Source organism: Apodemus sylvaticus, chromosome 19 (genome assembly GCF_947179515.1).
Source record: "Apodemus sylvaticus chromosome 19, mApoSyl1.1, whole genome shotgun sequence".
Taxonomy (NCBI): Eukaryota; Metazoa; Chordata; class Mammalia; order Rodentia; family Muridae; genus Apodemus; species Apodemus sylvaticus.
In genome coordinates this window covers 35,174,172-35,201,530 of record NC_067490.1, presented here as the reverse complement: position 1 = coordinate 35,201,530, position 27,359 = coordinate 35,174,172, and the positions used below count along the sequence as shown (strand labels likewise).

Genomic DNA, 27,359 nt, shown 5'->3' with positions numbered 1-27,359 from the left:
AACCTGGAGTTAAGGGGTCACTTTATCAATAGTAGATAGGTTCTCAAGGTAGCATAGGGTTGATTGAATCTGATGTCATTTTAAGAAAATACATAAATGTATTATAGTTTAACAAAGGTGTGGGCCAACAATGTTGCTTTTACAGGAAACTGCATTCTACATTTTTGAAAGAAAGGAAAAAAATCACTTTTCAGAAATGAAATTACTTCAGAATTTACTAGTTAAAAACCGAGTCTAAAATTCTTTTCCGGGTTGGAGTCTTGGCCCAGCCCCCTAGGAGTAGGGTTCAGAAGGAGCACCTGGGGTTAGGGGAGAAGTTGGTCACATGACCTTCATGAAAGGAGACAGTCATGGATAATGGCAAAAGGGAGGATGAACAAAGATTAGGAGAGACAGAGCCAAAGTCTGAGAAAAGATGCCGGAGAGGAGCAGAGGTGGCCGGTAGCTTGTCATGTTTGTAGCCAAACAGCCTGGCTGGCAAGAGGCTGAGGAGAAAGAAGAAAACCATCTCCCATTTGCGGTCAAGGTGGTTGCTAGTAGAAGCAACCAACTCTGATCTAAGAGTTAGGGGCCTTAGATTCAGTGCTCCCTGCCCACCATGACTTCCCATTTGCTTCCCCCTCCCCCAGGTAGGATTTTAACAATGAAGAGATCACTGAGTGGTTTTTTTTCCCCCCCTCAGGGATAATTTTTTTGGTTTTCTTTTAAGAAAGGGTCTCAGCCTATGCTAGCCAGGCTGGCCTTGAACTCCTGTTTCTTCTTTCCAGGCTTTAGGGTTACAGACCCATATCACCATGCCTAGCTGGCTGCTTCTAGAGACTGATGTCATCTCTGAAATAAATGAAGCTATATCATATATCCACTTTTTCTTTCTTCCTTTTCTTTTTCACACCTCTTTTCCTTTCCTTTTCCTTTTCCTTTCCCTTCCTTTCCTTTCCTTTCCCTTCCTTTCCTTTCCTTTTTCCTTTCCTTTTCTTTTCCTTTCCTTTCCTTTTTCCTTTCCTTTCCTTCCCTTCCCTTCCCTTCCCTTCCCTCCCCCTCTCCTTCCCCTTCTTCCCCTTCTTCCCCTTCTTCCCCTTCTTCCCCTTCTTCCCCTTCTTCCCCTTCTTCCCCTTCTTCCCCTTCTTCCCCTTCTTCCCCTTCTTCCCCTTCTTCCCCTTTCCCTTTCCTTTCCTTTTTTAATAGTTTGCTTATGCTTGGAACTTTTTAGGTAGACCAGGCTGGTCTCAAACTCAGAGAGATCTGCCTGCCTTTGCCTCCTAAGTGATGAGATTAAAAGTGTGCACCACCACACCCAGCTAATACATATGTGTATACATAAACTACATATACTTAAGAATTGTCCTACTTTTTATATGTATGAGTGTTTTGCTTGCTTGCATGCATGTATGTACACCATGTGAATATGTCATGTGCACCATGTGAATGTGTCATACTCAAAGAGGTCGGAAGTCAGAAGATCACCTAGAATTAAAGTCATAGAAGGTTGTGGTCTCCTATGTAGTTACTGGGAATTGAATGCTGTTCCCTGGAACAGCAAGTGCTCTTAATCACTGAGCCATCCTTCCATCTCTCCTACCCATAGACGTATTTTTATGTACATATCTACCTCAAACTTTGGAAAATTGAAGAAAAAAACCATGAAAGCAGTTGAATTAAAAGTAGGTTTTGGGGGCTGGAGACATGGCTCAGTGGTTAAGAGCACTGACTACTCTTCCAGCGGTCCTGAGTTCAATTCCCAGCAACCACAAGGGTGTCTCACAACCATCTATAATGAGATCCGATGCCCTCTTCTGTTGTCTCTTAAGACAGCTACAGTGAACTCACATAAAATAAATAGAAATAAATCTTTAAAAAAAATAGGTTTCATTCTTTCAATTACCTACATAGCAGTTAAACTTAATGCATAAATATAATTTTGAAATAACTTGAAGTTAAATTTGCATGCGAAAGATGTATATAAATGTAAATGATTAGTGGCTTGTAGGGAATTGCTAGTATAGTCATGTAGTTATTTGAACTAATTTTCTTGGGTTTTTTTGTTTGTTTGTTTGTTTCGGTGGGAGTAGAAAGTCCAGAATTATACCAAGGACTGTACTTCCCCCTGGCTCTTGTGATTTCTCCCTGATCCTTGTTCTGAACCGGGAGTAGGCAACTGTATGTGAAACCAGTCCCCTCTTCTTGTTTAGATCCCAGACCATCAGGGAGCAGCTGTTTTTCTCTGTGATGTTTTGCCCTTGGGGAACCACCGTACTGACGGTCATTGAACTTCTGTTCCCACACATGATGGCTTGGTACTCAGGAAAAACAACACCGAAGGAAGTGGTGCGGCTGAGGAAGAAGGGTCCCTAAAGCAAATATCCAGACTCTGCTGGGATTCATCCAGGGGTCAGGCCACTTCCTCAACTTGAGTAGGCCAGAGTGGAATCAGGAAGAAGGTCTGACCTCATCTCGAGGAGGAGGAGGAGGAGGAGGCGGCGGCGGAGGCGCTGACCATCAGAAGGGAAAGCCTTTCCTTTGTGTTTACCTCAGATTGTTCCAGACTGTCTGTCTCTGGAGCCCCGGGGGAGGCTTCTTATTCCTGTAATTTGATGGAATTTGTTTACCCCACGGTGGATGCCTCAGAGCCCTGTCCTCCCCTAGGTGGTAGCTTTTAAGGAGAAGGTTTGTCAACCCTTAGTGTGACTCTGTCCCATTTAGTTAGTTGGACAGAGTGAAATGGCTGTCAGAAGTTGGCCAACAGAAGCCAGCTAATAATGGAGGAAAGCCAGGCAGAGAACCATTAGCAGAACCATCCCTCGGTCTGCACTTTGGAATGAAAATTTTCTTTAGTTACATTTTAAAAATGTGTGTATGTGTGTGTGTGTGTGTGTGTGTGTGTGTGTGTGTGTGTACATGTGCATGCCACAGCGTTCATGTAGAAACCAGAGGGCAGCTTGTGGGTGTGGGTTTCAGGGTTCTCTGAATGGACCCGTTATCATCACCTGAGCAGCTCGTGAGACCCATATCTTCACGTTCAAAAGTTCACCCTTCCACGCTTATCCTTTCTGATGGACAACCAAAATATAAAAGTAAATATTTCAGTGCTTCGTGTCAGTGAGAACAAGCGTAAAGAGTTCATGGTTTGATGTGACCTCGTGTATGTTGGGACGTCAGGAGAAAGAAGATTGAACGATCAGATAAAAGAGAGGCTCTTGACGAATTGTAAATTTATTCCCAACAGTATGTACCTTTTCCAGACGGTTGTCGAAAAGGAAGCAAGTGCGATTGAAGTGCATGGTGTGAAATTCCCAAATAATCAATACAAATATTAAGTTTAAAGGAAAAAAAAAAAACTACTGTAAGACTCCCCCTCCCATTGTATCATATTTGAACATATATAACCATGGCCTTTTACCAGCATATCACAGAGGTACCTGCCTGTCCACGTTTACTCCAATATCATACTAGATATCCATCAGAGATGAAGGGATAAAGAAGATGGTACATGCGGAGTTTTTTTCTGGGTGACTTTGAGGTGTTTGCAGGAGGATGGACCCACAGATCATCATATTCAGCAAGGTTAGGGAAACCCAGGAAGACAAAGCTGGGACCAGGGGATTGTGTAAAACCTCACCTACATTGAGAGGATAGGGAAAGCCCAGGCTACATTGTTAGCTTCTGTCTTAAGGATAACAGCAACGAACTAGAAGGGAGACGTGTGGGTTAGTTTTATGGGAGAGAGGGCCTCAGTTGATTTGCCTCTATCATATTGGCTTGTGGGCATGACTGTGGGGTGATTTCTTGATTGATGACTGATATGGGAGGGCCCAGCTTACTGGGTTGTGCCGACCCTGGGCAGGTGGTCGTTCGTGGTATAGAAAGCAGGCTGAGCAAGCCGGTGAGCAGCATTCCTTCAGGTCCTCTGCATTGCTCCTTGCCCCCAGGTTTCTGCCTTTAGTTCTTTCCATGACTTGGTGATGGAGTCTGATGGAAGAGTTAGGAAGTGAAACCAACCTTTTCTCCTCCAGATGCTTGTTTGTCACAGAAATAGAAAGCACACTAGGATGGGTGACTTTAGGTCAGGGAAACTGTGGAGACTTGGAGAGTAAATATAAAGTAACCTTGTGTACACGTGTGAGAATGTCATGGCTAAATACATTTAATTAGTGCATACAATTAGAAAAGGTCAGGTCTCAGAGTCTGGCCTTTGTCACCTGTTTTTGTTTTTGTATTTGTTTTTTTTTTTTTTTTCATTTAATTTTTGAGTTAGCTGACCCTTAAGGTGCTGGTGTAAATGGTAGCAGAAAAGTATCAGGATTGTGATCCTTGCTGCATGGGGTGGTGGTAGGCCTGTGAAGCTGTGCTGTGCTGGGTTTGAGTAGCTATCAAAGCAACTCTCTCATGTGCCCCCTGTTTGGCTTCTTTATTTCAGTGGTTCTCTGTCGGAAAAGCGATTTCTGTTTTCAACCCCAGGTAAGGAGCATGCTTTTTATTTATTTTTATTTTTCTTTTTCTTTTTTCTTTTCTTTTTCTTTTTTTCTTTTGGAGCCAGGGTTTCTCTGTGTAGCCCTGGCTGTCCTGGAACTCACTGTGTAGACCAGGCTGGCCTCAAACTTAGAAATCCGCCTGCCTCTGCCTCCCAAGTGCTGGGATTAAAGGCTTGCACCACCACTGCCCGGCGAATCATGCTTTTTATGAGTTTATTGTTTTAAAGTCTACAGATGGAATTTAGTCCTGCAAACTCTTAAGACTATGTAGTCATGTAGTTCATATTGGTTTTTTGATTTGTTTTGTTTGTTTTGTTTCTCCTTTGGCCATCCTGGGTCTGATCTTTGCTAGGCAAAAGACCTTCCTCAACATAGAGGCAAGAGGGTCAGGAGCTCAAGACCATCCTTGGGTTTATAGCCAGCCTATAGAGGCTACACGAGACCTCAAAGAACAAAGAATTGTAAATGTGTGCATATATCCATGCAGACATATATGCATATATACCCACATATACCACAATAAAAAGTAATAGCAAACTATACATTTTTCATTTAACTTTAAATTCTGAATATTTTCTAAATTTCTATATATGGATATGCCATTAAGTAACCATTCTTCTCTACAATATTTGTTACATTTTCCTGAAATTTCACTCTTATGAATGATGAGGCTGAAATTTACCTGTATTTTATATAATACTTGTTTTTTTTTATAACCTCTTGTTCATGAACTATACATTGCTAGTTTGGTTGTTGTTAGTCCTTTGAGGCAAGGTGTCGCTATGTTACCCTAAGTAGCCTGGAATGAGATATGTAAACCAGATTGGCCTCAAACTCACCAAGATCCATCTGCCTGTGTCAATCCAGTGCAGGGATCAAAAACATGCATCGCCATGTCCGGCAGACATTTTCACTTCTAATGTTCCTTTATTTTCTTCCCAAGGGTCACAGAGAAAGGTGCAGAGTGATATCCTCTGCATTTGTTTATAGTTTATTCAGCCAGGGGCCTGTTCTGGGACAGGAGTGCCTCTTCATTGGAGGCAGAAAGGGTCGTGGAGAAGCATGGTGTTTTCAGTGGCAGAGTAGGATGCTGCTTGAGAACATGGGGTTGTGGTTCCTCTTCAGTTAATGTACCGCAGCTCGGAGGAGGAGAACCCCCCAGCTCCCCAGCCGTGGTAACAGTTCCTGTCAGACCTCCCCGTGAGCTGTGGGCACTGAGTCTGAGAGCCTCACCTAGCCATGTGCAAGCTTCCTCCCTTGGCCTTCTGACTTGGGGAATTAACTAGAACTCAGAGTAAGAGCTAACCCTGAGGAGCATGGACCAAAGCTGCAGCTTTGCCATAGAAGAACAATTTTGTTTCCAGACTTAGCTCAGACTTTACTTTGTAACATCATAGGAAAACATGTATTCATTTTCTCTGTGCACAAAGCAGTTTTATTTTATTTTTTTGGATTTTTTTTTTTTTCTGAGACAGGATTTCTCTGTGTAGCCCTGGCTGTCCTGGAACTCACTCTGTAGACCAGGCTGGCCTCCAACTCAGAAATCCACCTGCCTCTGCCTCCTATTTTATTTTATTTTATTTTATTTTATTTTATTTTATGTATTTATTTATTTATGTGTTTATGTGTTTATTTATTTTTTGGATTTGGTTTTTTCAGAGATAGGGTTTCTCTGTGTAGCCCTGGCTGTCCTGGAACTCACTCTGTAGACCAGGCTGGCCTCTAACTCAAAAACCTGCCTTTCTTTGTCTCTTATTTTATTTTATTTTATTTTATTTTATTTTATTTTATTTTATTTTATTTTATTTTATGTATTTATTTATTTATTTATGTGTTTATGTGTTTATTTATTTTTGGATTTGGTTTTTTCGAGACAGGGTTTCCTCTGTGTAGCCCTGGCTGTCCTGGAACTCACTCTGTAGACCAGGCTGGCCTCTAACTCAAAAACCTGCCTGCCTTTGTCTCCTATTTTATTTTATATTTTATTTTATTTTATTTTATTTTTATTATTTTTTAACCCAGCATCTCACTGTGTGTATCCCTGTATCCTTGGGTGGCCACACATTGATCCTCTTACCTCTGCTTCCCAAGTGTTTGGGTTAATGCTGTACACCACCACCATACTCATTTCTGAAGCTGAGTTTTGTGTATGTTTGTGAGTTATGTGATATTTGTGTTGTAACAGCGGATTTCTCCTCTAGGAATGAATATCACAACCGTGGCGATTCCATCCGTGATCTTCGTTGCCCTCCTTCTGACTGGAATGGGGATCTTTGCAATCTGTAGAAAGTATGTGAATTTAAACTTTTTCAATTTTTCTCTAATTAGATGCATAAGCAGTTGATTGGTTGACTCTTCTCCTCACTCTCACAAAAGTATCTTAAGGACGGGAGGAAGGGTTTGTGTGGGCTCACAGTTTGAAGATACGCAGTCTGCCTAATCTGCCCATCACAGTGAGGGAGGACAGTAGCACGAGTGTGATGTAGCTGGTCACATGTCATCTGTAGGACGTCAGGATCTGCAGGAGTCAAGAAGAGAGGAAAGCCGCCATTTAATTCTCTCTCTCTTTTTTTTTTCCTCCAAAACCCTACCCCATCCCCAACTTGGATGGGTCCTTTTCTTTGGGGGGGGTGTAGGGTTTGGTTTTTTTAAGACAGGGTTTCTCTGTGTAGCCCTGGCTGTCCTGGAACTCACTCTGTAGACCAGGCTGGCCTCGAACTCAGAAATCCACCGGCCTCTGCCACCCAGAGTGCTGGGATTACAGGCATGCGCCACCACCGCCCGGCTGGATGGGTCTTTTATCTAGGCAAATGCTTATAGACAAACCCAGAGGTGCTTTTCCAGCAAGTGGAATAATCATAACCAGCATTCATAAATCTCAAAAGTTTACCCCTCTGGTACATAGGTGTTAAAGAAGCAGCAGGCCTTCTTTGGAGATGAAATGTTGACATTTTACAAGCAGTCTTGGCCCAGATGTTAACATAGGAATAGCGCAGCACTGCATTCTATGGCTTACCACATGAGCACGACTGGACCAACATCTGGGAGCTGACATGTGCCTTGTGAAGTCTCCCTTGTTGCCCCGCCCAATGGAAATTGTGTTAGAAAGGAGACCCAGCACCTGGGATCAGCTGCCACCATGGCCCTAGATAGCCTAGTAATGTCTGGTGTGGCTGTTTTCTCTTGGAACAAAGACGTGCACCATGATGGGTACTGAATCTTTTTCATAACTCTAAATACCATATTTATTATTATAACAAATGATAGTAATTGGATTTAAACAAAAAAATAAATATTGTCAGGTTCTCTTTTTACAATTAAAAGGCTTTAGAACTTATAAATATGTATATTAGTATGAATAGAATGTCAAATCATTGTACACTTTCAACATAACTGATTATGTTAATTGTTTTTAAAGGCACCTATAATTTATACTTTATAAAAAATAGAGGGGCTGCAGAAGCCCTGAATACCCAAGGCACAAATTGAATAACAAATGACTCCCATGAAGAAGTATGGAGAGGGACCTGATCCTGGAAAGGATTGATCTAGCATTGGAGGGGAATATAAGGACAGAGAAAAAGGAGGGAGGTGGTTGGAGAAGGGATGGAGAAAAGAAGGTTTATGGGACATATGGGGAGTGGGGATCCGGGAAAGGGGAAATCATTTGGAATGTAAACAAAGAATATAGAAAATAAAAATATTAAAAAAAAAAATAGAGGGGCTGGAGAGATGGCTCAGTGGTTAAGAGCACTGGCTGCTCTTCTGAAGGACCTGAGTTCAAATCCCAGCAACCACATAGTGGCTCACAACCATCCATAACGAGATCTGACGCCCTCTTCTGGTGTGTCTGAAGACAGCTACAGTGCACTTACTTACATATAATAATAAATAAATCTTTAAAAAAAATAAAAGTGATCCTTACAAATTGCTTAAGCATTTATTTTATAGGTTTTCTGAACCATTGAGAAAATCAAGTAATAACGCATTGCTTTCTAATATACAAAATAAAATTAGTAAATATATGTGACCTTTATCATAAGATATATTTACATATGATCGCACACATACACACACACAGGCACACATACACAGAGCATTTTAAGCATATGACAGCATCTAGCAATTTCAGTTTTCAGAACTACCTATGAGGTAAGTCCTTCTGATCGTCATATTATATGAGGACACAGGCAGACAAATTGGCTAACAAATATTCAGTAGAGCTTTTTTGTCTTGACAGGAGGAAAAAGAAAGGAAATCCATATGTGTCAGCTGATGCTCAGAAAACAGGTTGGTTAAAAACTCAATCTGCAGTTTTAATCTGTCTTCAGGGGAAAGTCCAAGGTCTGTTAATGCAGTATATATATATAGGACGGGTGCTGCCTAGCTTAGTGGTAGAACACTTGCCGAATATGTGCAAGATCCTGGATTCTGTGCCCTTCATCTGTGAGTGATAAACCCAAGACACTAAGGGTTGCTCAAGACTGTAACTAGAACTAAACCATGTACATAAAGTCTTTACATGCATAGCTCTGATAAAATGTAGTTTATGTATTAGGCATGGTGAGGGATTAAAAAAAATGCTAAGTAAGAACGAAACAGGACAATTGTATTGAGTAGAATGGCCACTATTTTGCTTTGGATGACCAAAGGCGAGTGTTTCCGGTTCTTTTCCTCTTGCTGTGATAAAATAATCTGAAAGAAAGCAACTTAAGGAAGAGGGGTTGTTTATACTCACTGTGCAAGGTCCAGTCCATTGTGGTGGATAGTAAAGATGGCAGGAGCTAGAAGCAAGCTGGTCACACCACATTGTCAGTGGGAAGACATGGGGATGAGTGCAGCCTGCTGTACACACACACACACACACACACACACCCATTTCCGGCTGAGTCGAGATTCCGTCAAGGTGTCGGGAACACTAGCCTTCCCAGGAGGGTAGTGTACAGAGAACCAGACAGGAGGACGGTTCACATCCAGGCTGTGCTGTGCGGAAGACAGCATGCAGCTTAAAATAGGAATTGCTTCTAGAATTTTTCTATTTAATATTTTTGGGCCATGGTTCCTCTTGTTTTTGGAACCATAAGCTGTAGGTAAGAGGAGACCACTCTCCGGTTTGAAAAAGAGATATGTTCCTTTACCTTTGACTTTGCAAAGCTCCAACGAAGAAATCTAAACTATCTAGTTAATATCCTGCTTCAGGGTTTTCATGCCCTCATATCTGTATTTAGCATGAGCCCTATCCTGTTTTAAGTTTTGTTCTTTGCATTTGTGTGTGTGTACTGGAAATTAGATTACTACACTGTCATCAAGGAGTGACAGCAGTCCTGTCCGTGAGGACTGAACATGTGCTTGGCCTGGGTTCTAGTCTTCGAATCAAAATAATGCAGACAGGGCTAGGGAGATGGCCTGAGTTTGATCCCCTGACATTGTAGGTGAATACTACTGACCTATGTCTTAAACATTCTCCAAAACAAACACATGGCCATACCTGGTCCATTCCTCAGTTTCCCAGAAAGTACAGTGGAGGCCTGAAGATGCTGAGGAAAGGCCAAGCCAAAATGACAGCTGTGTTGTCTCCTCTGGGGTATGAGTTTATGTGCCTACAGGAAATGTGCCCAGATGATTTCAGGGCTTTTTTAAATTTATTTAATTTATGTGTGGGGGTGTTTTGTCTGCCTGAATGTATGTCTGTGAATGATGTCCCTGCCTGGCGCCCACATGTTCAAGAAGAGGGTGTTGAATTTCCAGGACTGGAGTTTCAGATGTTTGTGAGCTGCTGTGGTGGGTGCTAGAAATCAAAACTGAGTTCTGGAAGGACAGCCTGTGCTCTTTCTTAACCACTGAGCCAGCTCTCCAGGCTACAAATACATGTATACCATCGGTGGGAGCCAGTCATAGTGGTGTACACCTTTTTTGTTGGTTTTTGTTTGTTTGTTTGTTTTGGATTTTTGTTTTTTTCGAGACAGGGTTTCTCTGTATAGCCCTGGCTATCCTGGAACTCATTCTGTAGGCCAGGCTGGTCTCGAACTCAGAAATCTGCCTGCTTCTGCCTTCCAAGTGCTGGGATTAAAGGCATGCACCACCACTATACCTTTAATCCTTGCACTCAGGAAACAGGAGGCAAATCTCTGTGACTTCAAGGCTAGCCTGGTGTACATAATGAATTTTAAGGCATCCAGGGCTATGTAAAGAGACCCTATTTAAAATAAATAAAGCTATCAGTGGGTAATGTATATATTGAAGGGCCTGCCTCAGCACACTGTGCTCAGCACACAGCCAAAGAGCTGAGGCTATGGGTTTGTCAGCATCCTGCAAGAGACTAACTTCTGACATACTGAAGAACACATGAAGTACATGTTATGTACTTATGTGTTAAGAAGTACATGAAGTTATGTGAGGTATATGCCTGATGCCTGGTTTCATATGCCTTTGTTTTCAGGCTGTTGGAAGCAGATTAAATATCCCTTTGCCAGGCATCAGTCAACGGAATTTACCATCAGCTATGACAATGAAAAAGAGATAGCACAAAAGTTGGATCTCGTCACTAGTGACGTGGCAGGTGAGTGTCATACCCCAGGGACGGTGCTCTGAGGAGGTTCTGCTTGTGGGATACAGGAAACAGGACAGCAGTAGGTTAAGTAAGATCCTTTGTGATAGCAGAAGTGTGTTCCCCTAGTCCCCCAGTACTCTATGAAATAGTTTCAAGCTGACACAAGATATTAGTCAATGATCCCTTCACCTGAGCTTACCTTCAGGTAAGCTCACACAATGATCATAGATAGTGAGGGGCTCATAGCACTGCTAGGCTCTGCAAAGTTGTTGTTGTTGTTTTGGTTTGGTTTGTTTGTTGTTTGTTTTTTCGAGACAGGGTTTCTCTGGGTAGCCCTGGCTGTCCTGGAACTTGAGTTGTAGACCAGGCTGGCCTCAAACTCATAGAGCTCCACCTGCCCCTGCCTCCCGGGTGCTGGGAGGAGGCTCTTAATTATCAGGTTTTTATTAAAGTACTGGGAGTGAGGGACAAGAAAGACTAATTGAGTGATGAATGGCTCCATCTCCCCTTTGAGGACAGGGAGTTATAGTGAGGGGCCTGTCTGGGTCAGAAGGGTCTCTGAGAAAACATCAGCCTGTCTCTCTTCCAGTTTTACTTCCTGTCAGTTTTCTCCAGCTTGTCCCCAGAATTACCTCAGACTGCTAGTGTGTAGGTTCTGAGTGAGACTCCCACAGCCCCCATGATCGGCGCTAACACAGCGCATGCTAGAAACCCTGCTTCCAGTCCTGACTTCATTGCCTGGCAGTTGTGTGATTCCAGGAAAGTCGCTTAGTGTCTCTCTGCTTTGTTGTCTATTGTAATGTGGCTCCCTCATTTCGAAAATGATTTCATTATCTGGACACCCATCACTAAACCCAGACCTTAAACCATCTGTATCCCCTAAATCAAACTGTCTTCATAGGTAGTTCTCCTCTGTATTAGTCAGGGTTCTGTAGAGTAACAGAATTTATACAACAAGAACTCTCTCTCTCTCTCTCTCTCTCTCTCTCTCTCTCTCTCTGACTCTCTCTCTCTGACTCTCTCTCTCTCTCTCTCTCTCTCTCTCTCTCTCTCATGTGTGTGTGTGTCCTTTATACAGACTTAGCTAAAGGCATAGCCCAGATTAAAGGAGAGATCTAGATATAGAAGTGAGTCTTAACAATTCAAATGATTTATTGTAATTAAGAAAAAATTCCTTACAGGTGTGCCCGACCATTTACATTTTATTAATTCTTGATGTAGTCAAGTTGACACAAAGGTGGTCGTGACACCCTCCTTGGGTTTTCTCCACCTCCAAACTTTGCAAAGGCCAGTTTGAAAGTCACTCGTAGCTGGGCCTAATAGCCAACACCTATAATCCCAGCACCAAGTAAAAGTCACCTCTAAACTGGGCATGGAGTTGCATGTCTGATCAACTGGATCCCAAAGGTTTAGAAGCAGGAAGACCTCAAGTTCAAGTCTAGTTGGGGTTGTGTAACAAGACCGTAAGTCTATAAGTAAATGCTCCTCCTCTACAAAACATTTTCCCTGACTGAATCAGTCCAGTGTCTGAGGTTTTATGGCCCCTGGCTTCCTGAAGCAGGCAGTATTATGGTGGTTTAAGGCCCATCTGCAGCATCTGACTTGCATTTCATGTCTCATGGAGTCTGGGATGCTTTAGTCACCAATGGAGATGGAGTGGAAGGGACCAGCTTGTGCACTAATGATGCTCATTTGGTTTTAGATTATCAGCAGCCTCTCATGATTGGCACAGGGACAGTCACGAGAAAGGGCTCCACCTTCCGGCCCATGGACACAGACACTGAGGAGGCCAGAGTGAACACTGAGGCCAGTGGCCACTATGACTGTCCGCATCGCCCCGGACGCCATGAGTACGCACTGCCCTTGACGCACTCGGAACCGGAGTACGCCACACCTATTGTGGAGCGGCACCTGCTGCGAGCTCACACCTTCTCCACACAGAGTGGCTACCGAGTCCCCGGGCCCAAGCCCACTCACAAACACTCCCTTTCCTCTGGTGGCTTTCCTCCTGCTGCAGGAGATGCCCAGATTGAAAGCTATCAGAGGCCAGCAAGCCCCAAGCCTGTGGGTAGGGGCTACGACAAGCCTGCAGCCAGCAGCTTCTTGGACAGCAGAGACCCCTCCTCTCAGTCACAGATGACTTCCGGGGGGAATGATGGTTATTCGGCACCCAGAAACGGTCTTGCGCCCCTCAATCAGATGGCCGTGACTGCTCTTTTGTGAACCCAATGTGAAAGAAACCTGCTGTGGTACTGAGCGCGCGCCACTGTGAGTCCCTGGAAGAAGTGTGCGAGCATTCATGTTTGACTCTTCAGGATCCTAGAGACAACCTCACTTACTGTTTACAGAACTGTGCAGCTGGTTTTGTTCCGACCCTCCCGGCAGAGCCGGTCGGTTTCTGCTGTGCTAGAACAAGGAGACTTTTCTCACTTGTCTAACTGTGATGCTGTGCTGTAAAATGTGCAATTTGTACAGTTATATTTAACACGAATTAACATAACGGAAGTTTGTGGTGTTTGTTTTCTACACAGGGCTTAGGGAGGAAACATGGGATTTGCATAGAGGTGGCCTGTGTTCATATCTCTCAGTGATCATCTGATACTGTAAGCATGGTCTGTTTAAAACCCTCGTTGGCTACGGTGGCTTGTTTCCTTTTTTTGTTTGTTTGTTTGGTTGGTTGGGGTTTTTTTGTTTTTTTGAGACAGGGTTTCTCTGTGTAGCCCTGGCTGCCCTGGAACTCACTCTGTAGACCAGGCTGGCCTCAGACTCAGAAATCTACCTGCCTCTGCCTCCCAAGTGCTGGGATTAAAGGCGAGTGCCACCACCAATCCGGGCCTACTTTCCTTTTTGATAAAGTAAAAGCATTTTTAACATTCTTTCTCCTGGAAGAAATGATAACTACTTGAAACATGTAAAGCACACTGGGGTGGGCGATGGATAGCAATGGCAGCCCATTTTTGCAATCTTAGGCTTTCCTTGAGAGAAGTAGGGCAGCCCAGTGTCCTGGGACTTGCCAGCTGCATCCTGAGAGGCCACATTCTCAAAGGAAAGGGGCTAGCCTACTGCACAGTGTTCCTAAGCCAATCTGCCCTTTCAGGGTGCCAAGACTCAAGGTGACCCACACTGTCCATACACACCTTGTAATGAAGGAGGCACAGGAATTGTAGCTTGAGGCAGGGATATCAAGTACTTCTAAACCTCAGATTAAAAACACAGCTGAGCCCAGAAGCCCTACTTCTTACAACTTTCTCGAGAAATAATGCATGTGGGTGACTTCCACTGTCCCTGGAAAACAAATGCTGTTTGAGATGTGTTCTTGCACGCGTAGAAGCCAAGCTTTTCTAGAGGAGAGCTAGTAACTGTCCCGGTGATGTAAAAAGCAGCTTTCCCTGAATGTGTGCTTATACTCAAAGAGTAGCCCAGGTCTCAGCTGTACCTCATGTGTTGTGTTGTTTTACCCCTGAGTTTACTTTGTGAATGAATGAACTGGGGGGATTTAACCTCTTTTTGCCAAAGAGGAAAACGTATGTGTCTTGTTTATTAAAAGAAAACATGGACCAAAAACAAACAAACAAGCAAATCCTTTCCTTACAAATTGTATTATGACCCTATTTGTGTGATTGTCATTTTCTGTGAATTCTATCGATGTTAAAATAGGGTGCTGAAAGCTCATGGCCAAGTATGACTGCTTATCGTGGTGGTTAAACATTTACTTTACGGAGTTTACATGATTTTGTGTGTACACTAATTGTAATAAACTATGCCAAATCAGAGAGCCCCTGAATTCTATTTGGGCTAGCCAGAGGCTCTCATCTTGTCACTGAATTCCCATGATGCAACTTGCAATTTTTTTTCTTTCAAATTCAGATTGCCCAGGCTGTCTGTCAGTTCTCAGTGTGGCCAAGGATGACCTTGGATTTCTTTTTTTCCTTTCTTTTTTTTTTTTTTTTTTTTGGTTTTCCAAGATAGGGTTTCTCTGTGTAGCTCTGGCTGTCCTGGAACTCATTCTGTAGACCAGGCTGGCCTTGAACTCAGAAATCCGCCTGCCTCTGCCTCCCAAGCACTTGGATCAAATGCATGGGCCACCAACGCCCGGGCGACTTGGATTTCTTATTCTCCTTCATTGGACTCGGGATTACAGATATGCAACCTCATATCTGGTTTGACTTTTTCTCTAGTAAGAGGATTTGGTCATACTGTAGAACATCTAATACTTGGTGCCCAGTCACCTTGGTGATGATTGCTCTTCCTAGAGATTTGTAGAAAGTGTGATTAAGACTGTCCCAGTGACAACTTTTGACACTGTTGACTAAAAATTCCACAGTGAAATATACTTATAATCTTCCAACCTTAAAGGCGGTACAACTCCTAAATAGGCAGCAGTGGTTCACTGCAGGAAAATCAGTGGGGCAGATCCAGAAGGAGCCAAGACAATAATATGTCAGACAAGATAGAGAAGCTTATATAGTGAAACACAGAACATCTTTTTTTTTTTTTTTTAGTTTTTGGATTTGGTTTTTTCGAGACAGAGTTTCTCTGTGTAGCCCTGGCTGTCCTGGAACTCACTCTGTAGACCAGGCTGGCCTCGAACTCAGAAATCCACCTGCCTCTGCCTCCCAGAGTGCTGGGGTTACAGGCGTGTGCCACCACCGCCCGGCTACCTTTTTTTTTTTTTTAATGTATGTGACTACACTGTCACTATCTTCAGACACACCAGAAGAGGACATTGGTTTCCATTACAGATGGTTCTTAGCTACCATACGGTTGCTGGGATTTATACTCAAAACTTTCAGAAGAGCAGTCAGTGCTCTTAACAGCTGAGCCATGTCTCCAGCCCAATCCCAAGTTCTTGTAGAGAGTATTACACAACCACATACACTTCCAGCCCAGATTCTCCTCGTTTCATCAAAACGCTCCAAGACAAACTCCTCAGAAGTACAGGAAGTACAGGATGGATCACAGATGGATAAAAGACTTTCATAAAAGCTTCCTAAAGTTGAGCAATGAAAACCCTTTAAACAGAGCAGTGGACAACCGACTGTGAAAGGAACAGCTTCTAGAACCCAATAGAAGCAGCTGTCAGGAAAGGTACTTAATAGAACTGTGAAAGGGTTCAAAGTGGATAAATCTGCATACAAAACAACCCCCTTCCAGTGTCTCCTCAACTTCAGGTTTTTTTTAAAAAAAATTTTATGTGCATGGGTGTTCTACATGCATGTATCTGTGTATCATATGCATGCAGTATCCACAGAGGCCAAAAGAGATGGGTCACTGGGATTGGAGTTACAGACTGTTGTGCTCTACCTCTTCAACTTTGCTTTTGGGTTTGGTTTGGTTTTTTGGGTTTTTTGTTTGTTTGTATTTTGTTTTGTTATGTTTTGTTTTTGAGACAGGGTCTTTCCATGTATCCCTGGCTGTCCTGGAATTCTTTTTAGACCAGGCTGGCCTCAAACTCATAGAGATCTATCTACCTGCCTGTGCTTCCAGAGTACTGTATTAACGCCCTGCACCATTATGCCAGCTATTCAACTTTTAAAGACTGTCGGATATTAGATGCCTCTACAGCAGTGATTCTTAGCCTGTTGATCCTTTGGGGGTGGTGTCAAATGACTCCTTCACAGGGCTTACCTGAGGCAATTAGAAAACACAGATATTTACATTATGATTTATAAGAGTAGCAAAATTACACTTAAGGGGTAGCAATGAAAATAATTTTATGGTTGGGGCTCACCACAACATAAAGGACTGTATTAAAGGGTCACAGCATTAGGAAGGTTGAGGACCACTGCTCTACAGAGAAAGTAGCAATTAAACTTTACCTCAAAGCCTTGAAATCCAGGTGTGAGTATTCACAGGGTCTATAGACAATTCATAGATAGAAGGAAGCCTCCTTCACTACTACAGAGGAGGCCATAAAAGTACACAATGCCTGTTGAGAGGAAGCATCCCTGGATTCGGGTCCCCTAAATCTCTCCAAAGTGATATGGGGCCACCTTCTGCTGCAAACGTAACTTGAACTTATTCCTCTTAAAGTTAACAAGTTTGTCCACCTGCCACCGCCAGCTCTTAGTGAAATTAGAAGAACACTGGACAATGGTGGCACCCACTTCTTTAATCCCAGCACTTGGGAAGCAGAGACAGGTGCATTGAATTCAAGGCCAGCCTGCTCTACAGCCAGGGCTCACAGAGAAACCCTGTCTCAGGGAAACCCAAATTAATTAATTAATTAAAGAGTAGAAGAGGCTAATCAACCCCAGCCTTTGTTAGACCTTACCAGGCTATGTCAAGCAACTCTACAGCTTTGGAGTCTTGAAGTAATCTATTCCCACTGCCCTTGCAAGAACTCAAGCTACCCCAAAGGACTATCTAAGGACTTTTGTCTGGCTTCTGCCATGTTGTATGACATTAGTCACCATTATACCCTGTTGAGTTTTTCTGGTTTTGTTTTGTTTTTGCTTATGTTTGTTGTATATGCTTCTAAAGTTTGTGTTTTCCAGTCTGTACCAGTCTGGAGTCAAGCTTAGGTTCACCTAGGGCAGAGTCTATTTCCCTCATCTCATCCCCCATTAGATCAAGTGCCCAAGGATGCTATTCTTCCAGTATAGGGCCAACAAATCTATTCCGCAAACACTTCCAGAAGAGGGACCTCCACCCTTCAACACCCTAAGAAATAGGGAAGAAGATATCCTTTTGGAGAGACTAAAATAGAAATAGGGTCCTCATTGGCCTAAGAGACTATAAGTTCTGAAGTCCTTAATCAAAACCTGTTCACCTGTTTGCCAGGATCTCTCTCCTTCCTTGACAATGTATGAAATATGTATCTCTTATCCCATTTCACAAGAAAAAAAAAAAACCACTATCCCATAAAGAAAGACTATAGTATCCTCTAAGGAAAGCAGACATCTAACATGATGTGCTGGTTTGAATTGGTTTGGCCCCCACAGACAACAATGCTTGGTCCATGGGGAGCGGCACTGTTAGGAGGTGTGGCCTTGTTGGATGAAGTGTGTTCCTGTGGGTGTGGACTTTAAGGCCTCCCAATGCTCAAGCTCCACCCAGGGTGGAAAGAGACCCTCCTTCTGGCTGACTGTGGATCAAGATGTAGAACTCTGTCAGCTCCTCCTCCATCACCGTGCCTGCCTGCATGCTGCCATGCTGCCTACGGGGATGATGATGATGGACTGAACCTCTGAACCTGTAAGCCAGCCCCAATGAAACGTTTGCCTTTATAAGAGTTGCCTTGGTAGCAGGGCAGCGGCCTTTAATCCCAGCACTTGGGAGGCAGGGGCAGGTGGATTTCTGAGTTCGAGGCCAGCCTGGTCTACAGAGTGAGTTCCAGGACAGCCAGGCTATCCAGAGAAACCCTGTCTCGAAAAAACAACAACAAAAAGAGAACTGCCTGGGTCATGGTCTCTGGGTGTCTGCTCACAGCAATCAGCAATAAAACCCAACCTAAGACACATGGGAAAATCCTTTTAAATGTTGAGGGAGGGGATTCTCATGTACATTGTTTTTTGTTGTTGTTGTTGTTGTTTTTTTGGTTTTTTGGATTCTTTCCTGTGTCCTGCAGACACTCGGGGCCTCCCCATGTTACTCTCATTCCCTAACCCTTTCTTCTAATTAATATTGTGCCTGGCCAGTCATGATTTTAAAAGTTTTGTTTATATGATTTTCATTTTATTGAGACAGACTCACAAGTGCCACAAGATGCTCTCTGACTCTCTATGTAGTTGAGGATAACCTGGAACTTGTGGTCCTTCTGCTTCAGCCTCCCATTTTAGGACAGGCACATGCAACTCTACCCTACCTTCAAGTGTGTTTCCATTTGTTGTCACTGGAACAAAGGCTCTCTCACCTCCGCTGTCACCAACTCTAATAAGACTGCTTCCGACATTCATAAAGGCCCATCTAACTTGGCTGGAAGGCTTATCCTCAAACCACAGTTCTGAATTACAATTAGTCAACCAAACAAACAACAATAACAAAAGAACCATTGCTTTCTATGTTAACTTACAATTTTAACTTTACCCAGCACAGTGGGTAAAGGCACTTGCCATCAAACTTGAAAACACCATACCTTTTCTCTTGCAAAATAAAAGTTTCAATGTGCCAGGGACTTATCCCAGCACCCACTTTTCTGAAGAAGGCAGGAATAGGTATGCGATCAGGGCCAAAGCTTCTTTATTTGGGATGGTTCTTCTGTCTTTAACTCTTTGCCATTCTGTTGTCAAAAGCTACTTACTTTTGGCATTCTTCTGTTCATAATTCTGCTTATTGTGTGGCCAATAGCTGCTTACTTTTGGTAATGTTTCTCTTCCTTTTAACCTGCTGTTCTAAGGTCAAAAGTCAAGGACATCTAGTAATTTGACTCTAGCTGATAGCCGTAGCGGAATTAGAAAAAAAGGCTTAGTTTCTCTCTGGCTCAAGGGCTCCCATGGTGGGAGGCTTGGTGTTCAACAGGTGTTTGTGAGCCTGAGAGGAAAGAAGAAAGGGAGAATTCAAGCACTCGCATAGACACACACAGACACACACACACTTTGGCTGGGCCCGAACACCTGTCTTAACAATTCCACAAGTGTTCACGATTACTTACATACATACACATATACCTACACACAAATGTATGCACATACATTTAGACAGAAATATACATACATACATTTGGTGGATGGGGCTGAGCCTTCAGTGCCACACTTTATTTCTTCTTTTAGGCCTTCTTATACCCTCTTAGACAAAGGGTCTTCATAACATTACCTCACAGACAAAATGTTACAGAAAAGGAGAATTAAGGATGGTATTAGTAAGTTCAAAGCAGTGCTTCATCCTATAAGCACATTATAAGCTCAAAGCAACAGTTTCACACAGCCTTGCTTTATCATAGTGCACACCATGGCTTCATCCTTGGACCTGACCTAGAATGGATTTTTTTTCCTGATCACAAATTTGTTTCAGGTCTGCTTTCTTATCCTAGCACAAATAGTCTGTGATGCATGAATGTTTACAGAGCTCTATTTGCAGCTTCATTCTATAGGTGCTTGGGATGACTTGTATCAATTTTAGAGTTCTATAAAATCATTACCAGGAATTGTGAAATCATCAGTTCATCTATACAGCATTATTGCATGAGAGTGCATCTTCATGTTGCTTAGCTGAAATTTTACCCAATAGGGTGGACTGGTGCCCAGGAATCATTAGGCTGTGTGACAGGAAAGGCATATCAGCAGCAAGAAGCAATCCTGATATGAAATCTCTGGTCACCTCCCATCTGAAAGCTCACCCATTACAGGCTATGAAAAATGTTAGACCATCTCCAGAAAACTCATTTGCATGCCTTAATCTTTCCCGGGTGACTTCTGACATCAACGTAATGAAATCTACAAAAAAATAAAAATAAATAAAATAAATGAAATAAAATAAAAAATAAAGAAGGCCTAAACCTAAGGGCTGGAAAGACAGACAGCTCAGTAGTTAATGTGACTCTCCCTGTCCTCAGAGAATTGACTGATATGGTCAAGGAGGGCAAAGGGAACAGAGATGACAAACTGGAATGAGGGGGAGGAGTTGGAGGGTTGGAAGGCCCATGAATGATCACACCAGGACCAGCTGCAGAGAGATAGAAGCACTTTACTTGAGGTGATTTAAAGCTCATATAATTTGGGGAACTGGGGATAGGATGGGCAAAGACTGAAGGATTAGGGTACCAAAATGCCTCATTAGCATGGGGAAACATTTCTTGAATCTCAGGTGATAGTTGAGTAAATGCAACATTCCTCAGGTAGAGACATCTGTGTGGGTTTTGAACTCCCCAGACAAGGTCAGATAAAGAGAGGCCCTGCCAATGAAAGGCGTCTTCCATGTTGCCCCAAGCTCTGAGGCATCCAGTCTGTGGTACACTTTGACCTTAATTAACAGAGTTTTCCCCCAACTAAGAGCATATGCTGCTCTAGTGGTGGACCTGGATTCAACTCCTAGTACCCACATAGCAGTTCATAACTGTCTGTAACTCCAGTAATCCTGTCATCTAGTTATCCAAGGTATCTAACACCCTATTCTGACCTCTCAGGACGCCAGGCCTGTACACGGTACATAGATATGCATATGGGCTAAATATTCACATACCTAAAATTAAATAAATAAATCTTTCTAAAAAATGACCTACATCAGGCTGGAGAGACAGCTCAGAGGTTAAGAGTACTGTCTGCTCTTCCAAAGGTCCGGAATTCAATTCCCAGCAACCACATGTTGGCTCACAACCATCTGTAATGGGATCTGATGACCTCTTCTTGTGTGTCCAAGACAGGGACAGTGTAGTCATATACATAAAATAAATAAATAAAATATTTTTTAAATATTGTTCCTCATCCATAGTGAAATGTTTAAAATCAACAAGAACATTTTTTCAAAGACACTAGAGGACCCTGAATCCAGATGCACATAAGCATTACTTTAGTTTGAAGGGTGTAAACTTGACATAAATTAGAGTAATCTGGGAGATGGGCGCCTCATCTGAGACAAGGCCTCCACAAGATCAAACTGTGGAAAGCCTGTAGGGCATTTTGGCCATCGATGTGGGAAACCCAGCTCATTGTGGCTGGTGCTACTTGTTCTAAAGACCGGGCTGATCTCAAACTCAGAGTTACTTACCTTTGTCTCCCAAGTTCTGGGATTAATGGCCTGTGTCATCATGCACGGCTTCTACAGCCTCTCTTTACATAGTATTTTCCTTACCCGTTACATTTCTTCTCTATACATCTCAGCTAATTCTAACAAAAATAAAAAAGGGGGAGTTAATGTTTTAAGACAGCACTTTTCAATGTAGCCTCACTCTTCAGATCAGGTTGTGAAGGGACCAAGATCTACAAAGAACACACTAAGACCAAGTTCTCAGCAAAAAGATTTACTTGCCCCATAGGGACAAAGAGCAGGACAAAGACAAGAGATAGAGGATAAGAGAGAAGAGAAAAGGGGAAGGGCGTTATTTGCCCCCAGATGCTTCTGGATAGAGAGACAGAGGTGCCCTGTAAGCAAATAGCAATTTATAAAGGAAAGGGGGAAACTCTGAGTTAAGATGAGTTGCTTCGTTTTGATTGGGCGTGTTAGTAAGGTGAACAAAAGGGGGCTTTTGATAGCTGCACTTAGGAATCAGGAGGAAGTGGCCAAATAAAAGAATATGCCTCGGTAGCTAGCTATAAAATGTAATCTAGTGGTTTAGCAAGGAGGATGAGTTAAGGTCACGGTCCTCCTGAGACACATCTGCCTTGTTGGACCTACTAGAGCCTTTCAGGGTGGGTGAGTAGACTGGTCTGATAAACTCGTCACAGCTAAGCCTTAACTAGCAGGCGAGCACAGAGAAACAGAGGTTTTCTATGTTCCAAGTATTATCACAAATGACCAGGCAATGATACGACAAATCTGATTTCACTGGTACCACCTTATCATATGGGAGCATAGATTGCATTCCGTGGCTTATAATTTTGTTCGTATGACATTTGCTCTGACAAGAAACACGGACCCTACAGCCTAGGCTACTGGAGCTTCTCTCTGGGATTCCTATTGTTCTTTAAACTCTAATTGACACTTGTAACCAATGTAGAAAACATCTAGAAATGAAATGGTCTGATAACTTCTTCTAGACTCCACAGGTACCAGAGGTCCTGAGTTCAATTCCAAGCAAGCACATGGGGGTTGTAATGGGATCTGATGCCCTCTTCTGGTGTGTGTCTAAAGACAGGTCAGTATACTCATATAAATAAAATAAATAAATCATTTTTTAAAAATGGTCAGGAGACTGGAGAGATGGCTCAGTGGTTATGAATACTTCTTGGACTTCTTGTACTTTTAGAAAACATGAGGGGACGAGTTCCATTCCTAACACCCACACCAAAATGGCTCAAACTCCAGTAGTTCTATCTGATATGTTCTGGATTCTGCCAGCACCCACATATGCGCACACACCTATTCTCACAGACATACACTGCAAAAAAAAAAAATCCTCGAATCCGACTCACTTGGTATTTTTATATATGTATCTCAATATGCACAAATGTGTGTGGTGTGTGTGCATGTGTGTGCGCGCTTCTTGTACTTTTGATAATGTGTCATGTATTCCAGGTTAGTCTTGGACTTGGCTGTTTAGTTGAGGATGACCTAGAACTCAACAGTACAGATCCTCCTGCTTCCAGATCCCCTGGTGCTCAGTTTGTAGGCGTGTGACAGACATTATGCTTAGATTTTATGTGATCAATACTAATTCTCCTGCCTCCATCTCCCAAGTGTTCAATTTGTAGGTATGTGACTTTATACTGAATTTATGTGGTGATGGGTATTGAGTTCCAGTTGTTCTGCATGCTAAGCGTGTTTTTTGGGGAGGTGTGGGTGGGGAGCTGGCCAGGGTCACCTAGAGCCCAGGCTAGTCTCAAACTCCCTATGAGACGGAGAGTGGCCTTGAACTCCTGATCTTCCTGTTTCCAAGCCCTTTCTAATTCCGGGATTACAGACAAGCAGCACGCTCATTCCCTTGATGTTGGTTTTATGGAGGTCTCATGTAGGTCAGCTGTTTCTGAGAATGCTCTGGAATGCCTGACCTTTCTGCCTCCATCCCATCCCCTTGTAGCTATCGATCACCATTAAAAACATCAGAACTGTTTTAAACCCAGGCTCCACCAATCCTTGTGCCATTCAGAAAAAATAAAAAATAATGTAAGCGAAACGTAACCTTGAACGCCTGTATGTTACTCCGTAGTTCCCTTTTCTCTCTTCATGGTTATTAAAGAATGAAGAGGGACCTAAGTCATGACTGACACTGTGTAACCCCAACCAAATGGTGTAACTTCTCCAGTCTTCAACTTATTCAACCTTAGAATGAATCTAGTGGTTTTACTTTCAAAAAGCCCTCCAATCTAGTGGGTTAAATGCAGCTTTGGGGATCTCGCGCCCCCTACTGGTGCTTTTCCAAACTGCACCTACCTTTCTAAGCTTAAAATCAGTTTTAGTGTCTGTTTTACATTTACCCACGTTTTCTTGTTACAGACCATTCATCCATCTTCCTTCTTAGAAACTGCAGGTCTTTCTTTTGCCAAATACAAAAAATAAAAGCCTTTACTTAAATTTTTATCAAGCCTTTGTTGCTCAAATGTTCAAATCATGTTGTTCAACATGATTTCTTTCCATGTTGTGCTATGATTGCTCTCAATGATGGATTTTTATAATTTTTTTTTTGTGGTTCTGCCAGTTTTCGTAAACTTGCACATGAAAAAGGTTTTATTATTTTATGTGTGTGTGTGGCATGTGCCATGACTTTTGTATGGTGAGCAGAAGATAGCATTCAGGAGCTGAATGTCTTCCTCTATTGTAGGTTCCAGGGGTGTGTGTGTGTGTGTGTGTGTGTTGCCATGCCTTCAGAAGTTGAATGTCGTCCTCTACTGTGCGTTCCAGGGATCAAACTCAAGTCATCAACCTTGAGGCAAGTGCTTTTACCCGCGGAGCCATCGCGACCCCTCCCTTTATGTATTTTAAGGCTATTTTAAGTAGGTATATACACGGTGTGATGGTTTGCATTAAGAATGGCCCTAATGGAGAAGCTCACATTTGAGTATTCATTCCCCAGTAGGTGCAACTGTTTGGGAAGTATCTGGAGGTGTGGCCTTGTCAGAGATGTGGAACTGACGGCGGACTTTGAGGTTTCAAAAGCCCATTCATTCCCAGCTAGCTGCCATGCTTGTGGATGTTCTACGACCATGCTTGCCTGCTGCCGTGCTCTCTGCCATGCTGGGCATGGCCTCAGACTAAAAGTGTGAGCCCCCAAATAAACTCTTCTGTTTATGCATGTTGTCTTCATCACAGCAACAGAAGGCAACTACGTCACAAGGTTAGAATTATTTCAACTTGGTAATAAACTGTAAAAAAAAAAAAAAAAAAAAATCTCTATTCCAAATGCCTTTTGTCTTAATCTGTTTTGTATTAGCATATCAGCTTTTGGGGAGCAAAATTATACCCAGTGTATCTTCCTTTTTCCTCCTCTGAGGTTTGCATCCTTAGGGTTATATGTGCTTTCAACAACATCCTTTTCCAAAGTCAATCGATCCCCCCATCCCTGCAACTAGGATTCTTTTTTTTTATATTCCTTGATCATATGCTCTCGTCTTTGAAGTACCCCCATTGGTTCTTGGCAGAATATACTAAAGGTAACACTGAGTGTGGGGGTAATAAAGTTTTACTCTCAAGGTTCACAGGCTGGGCTGTCCTGGACTATGTAGCCCAGAGTTTGTCCTCCCTCCTGCCTTCGGAGTGATGAGCTTATAGGAGCATGCCACCATGCCAGCTTAATCCTAACACTTCCTGTGGATTAGCATTCTCTTACACTGTGTATGGTCCATTAAGCGTTGCTAGGACTTAGCCCTAGTTATATGCCCACCAGCAGGGTAAGTGGAGCTCCTACTGTTTCAGGATATGGGGTGGTAATGACAATTTCTAAGTGTGAGGTTTTAATAGGAAAGGTGGGCTACTTTTTAATGTATTTCTACATGGTTTAAAATGTGCACTGGTGTTTTGCCTGCATGATTCTGTGTAGGGATACAGGTATCCACTGATTTTGGCCTTACAATTGTGAACTGCCATATCTAGGAACTAGGAATTGGTCCCAGGTTCTCTGGAAGAGCAGCCAGGGCTCTTAATCACTGAGCCATCTCTCTAGTCCCCAAGGGTGAGTTACTTTTACAAGAGGTTTTAACAGGAGGCATGGGCTGCTTTACAAGATCAAGTGATCCAGGAGGATCAACGATCACCATCCTTGGGGCATCCATTCAAAGTATTTCCATGGATTTCAAAGCGCTGTGTTTGCCCATTGGCTTAAAGGATTAGATGTTCTGTGAAAGCTCAACCGAATACCCTTTCAGTCCTCTCACTATAGGTGGGAGGCTTCCTCTGAACACTTTCCTGAGGTCTCACTCTGCTGTTGAAGTACTGGCAAGCTGATCACAGCCTCCCCACCCGCCCTTCATCAGCAAGCAGTTCACCAACACAGCCTAAAGGGAACAGCTATCTGGGCTGGTCTGACACAGTCATCACCACATTTTCCTAACACCCAAGTTGCTGAACCCAGAGAATTCTCCTTGTGGATATTTCCCCAGTTAGACTACCTGAGGAGTCTCCAAGGCCACCCCTCAAGATGACCTATCTGCAAACGGGCCACAGGTCCGAGTACAAGATCCAGCTCAGAACTGTGACTTATCCCAGTGCTGGTCAACAGCTTGTACCATTCCACTCGTAAAGCGCTCTTTACCAGGGAAGCTTGCCTGAGCCTGTGACCAAAGGCAGGGTTAATAAAGATTATTTTACTATGAGCTTAGACACACAGAGAAAGTGAGCTCTGTTGACAGATACACTATATGTACAATATGGGGGTAGGTGCACAAAAAATTGTTTATAGGGTCAGCTAGTAGGTACCCACTGCCTAGCATGTACTCAAGTTCCAAATGCCCTGAAGGTGAGCAACACAAATCCTGTTGTTTATATACAAAGTTCAGGTGTGAACCTCCTACTATTTAAAGACTAGTGGTATCCTCCTGAAACCTCGTTATATACTAACTAGAACACACACACAAATGGCCCTCAGAATAACAGTTGCCCTACTAGTGCTCATGACTTCCAGTATATGATCTCTGAAACATTTAGCAATGAAGCCATGCTCCTGTGTCAGCACTAGAGGTATCTAGCTAAGAGGCTATCCTGCTTCATTTTGGGGATAGGAGATGAACAGCTTTTAAAAAAATTATCTTTAATCTTTTTTTTTTTTACAGTCCAGTCCTTAGTCCCCCTTCCAGTTTCTCATCCTATCCCTCATGCCCTGTCTCCAAGAAGATGCCCCCCCACCCCCAAACCCCACCAGGCTTCACCACTCCTTGGGGCCTCAAGGCTTTCAAGGGTTAGCTGCATCTTCTCTCAGAGGCCAGACCCAGCAGTCCTCTGCTGTTTATGTGTGGGAGGCCTCCTATCAGCTCGTATATGCAGCCTGATTGGTGTCTCGGTGTTTGAGAGCTCTCAGGGGTCCAAGTTAGTTGAGTCTTCCTATTGGGTTGCCCTCTTCAACTTCTTCCAGCCTTTCCCTGATTCAACCACAGGGGTCCCCAACTTCAGTCCATTCGCTGGGTGTAAGTCTCTGTCAGTTGCTTGTACAACAGGTTGATTAGCCGGTGAGATGAGAACACGTGAGGGGGTGGAGGCACGCCGACCACAGAGCGCATGCGTGACTGGAGCAGGACGGTGTGAAGGCAACTGTGAGAATCATGCAGGGAGTCTTCCTGTCAGTCTCCATGACTCACGGGGTCCTTGTCCTGGCCAGT

At 43.2% G+C, this 27,359-nt stretch overlaps 1 protein-coding gene across 1 annotated transcript in view; it reads left to right on the top strand.

The window, feature by feature from the left end:
- The window catches only part of Dcbld1 (discoidin, CUB and LCCL domain containing 1), a 99,264-nt gene extending 84,470 nt beyond the window's left edge, over positions 1-14,794 (top strand). Inside the window, exons 7-11 of the mRNA XM_052164025.1 lie at positions 4,415-4,455; positions 6,671-6,758; positions 8,710-8,759; positions 10,909-11,028; positions 12,722-14,794. Of these exons, the coding sequence (XP_052019985.1) occupies positions 4,415-4,455; positions 6,671-6,758; positions 8,710-8,759; positions 10,909-11,028; positions 12,722-13,242 (820 nt within the window). The 3' untranslated portion in view covers positions 13,243-14,794. The remainder of the gene's footprint in view (positions 1-4,414; positions 4,456-6,670; positions 6,759-8,709; positions 8,760-10,908; positions 11,029-12,721) is intronic.
- Positions 14,795-27,359: the final 12,565 nt, after the last annotated feature.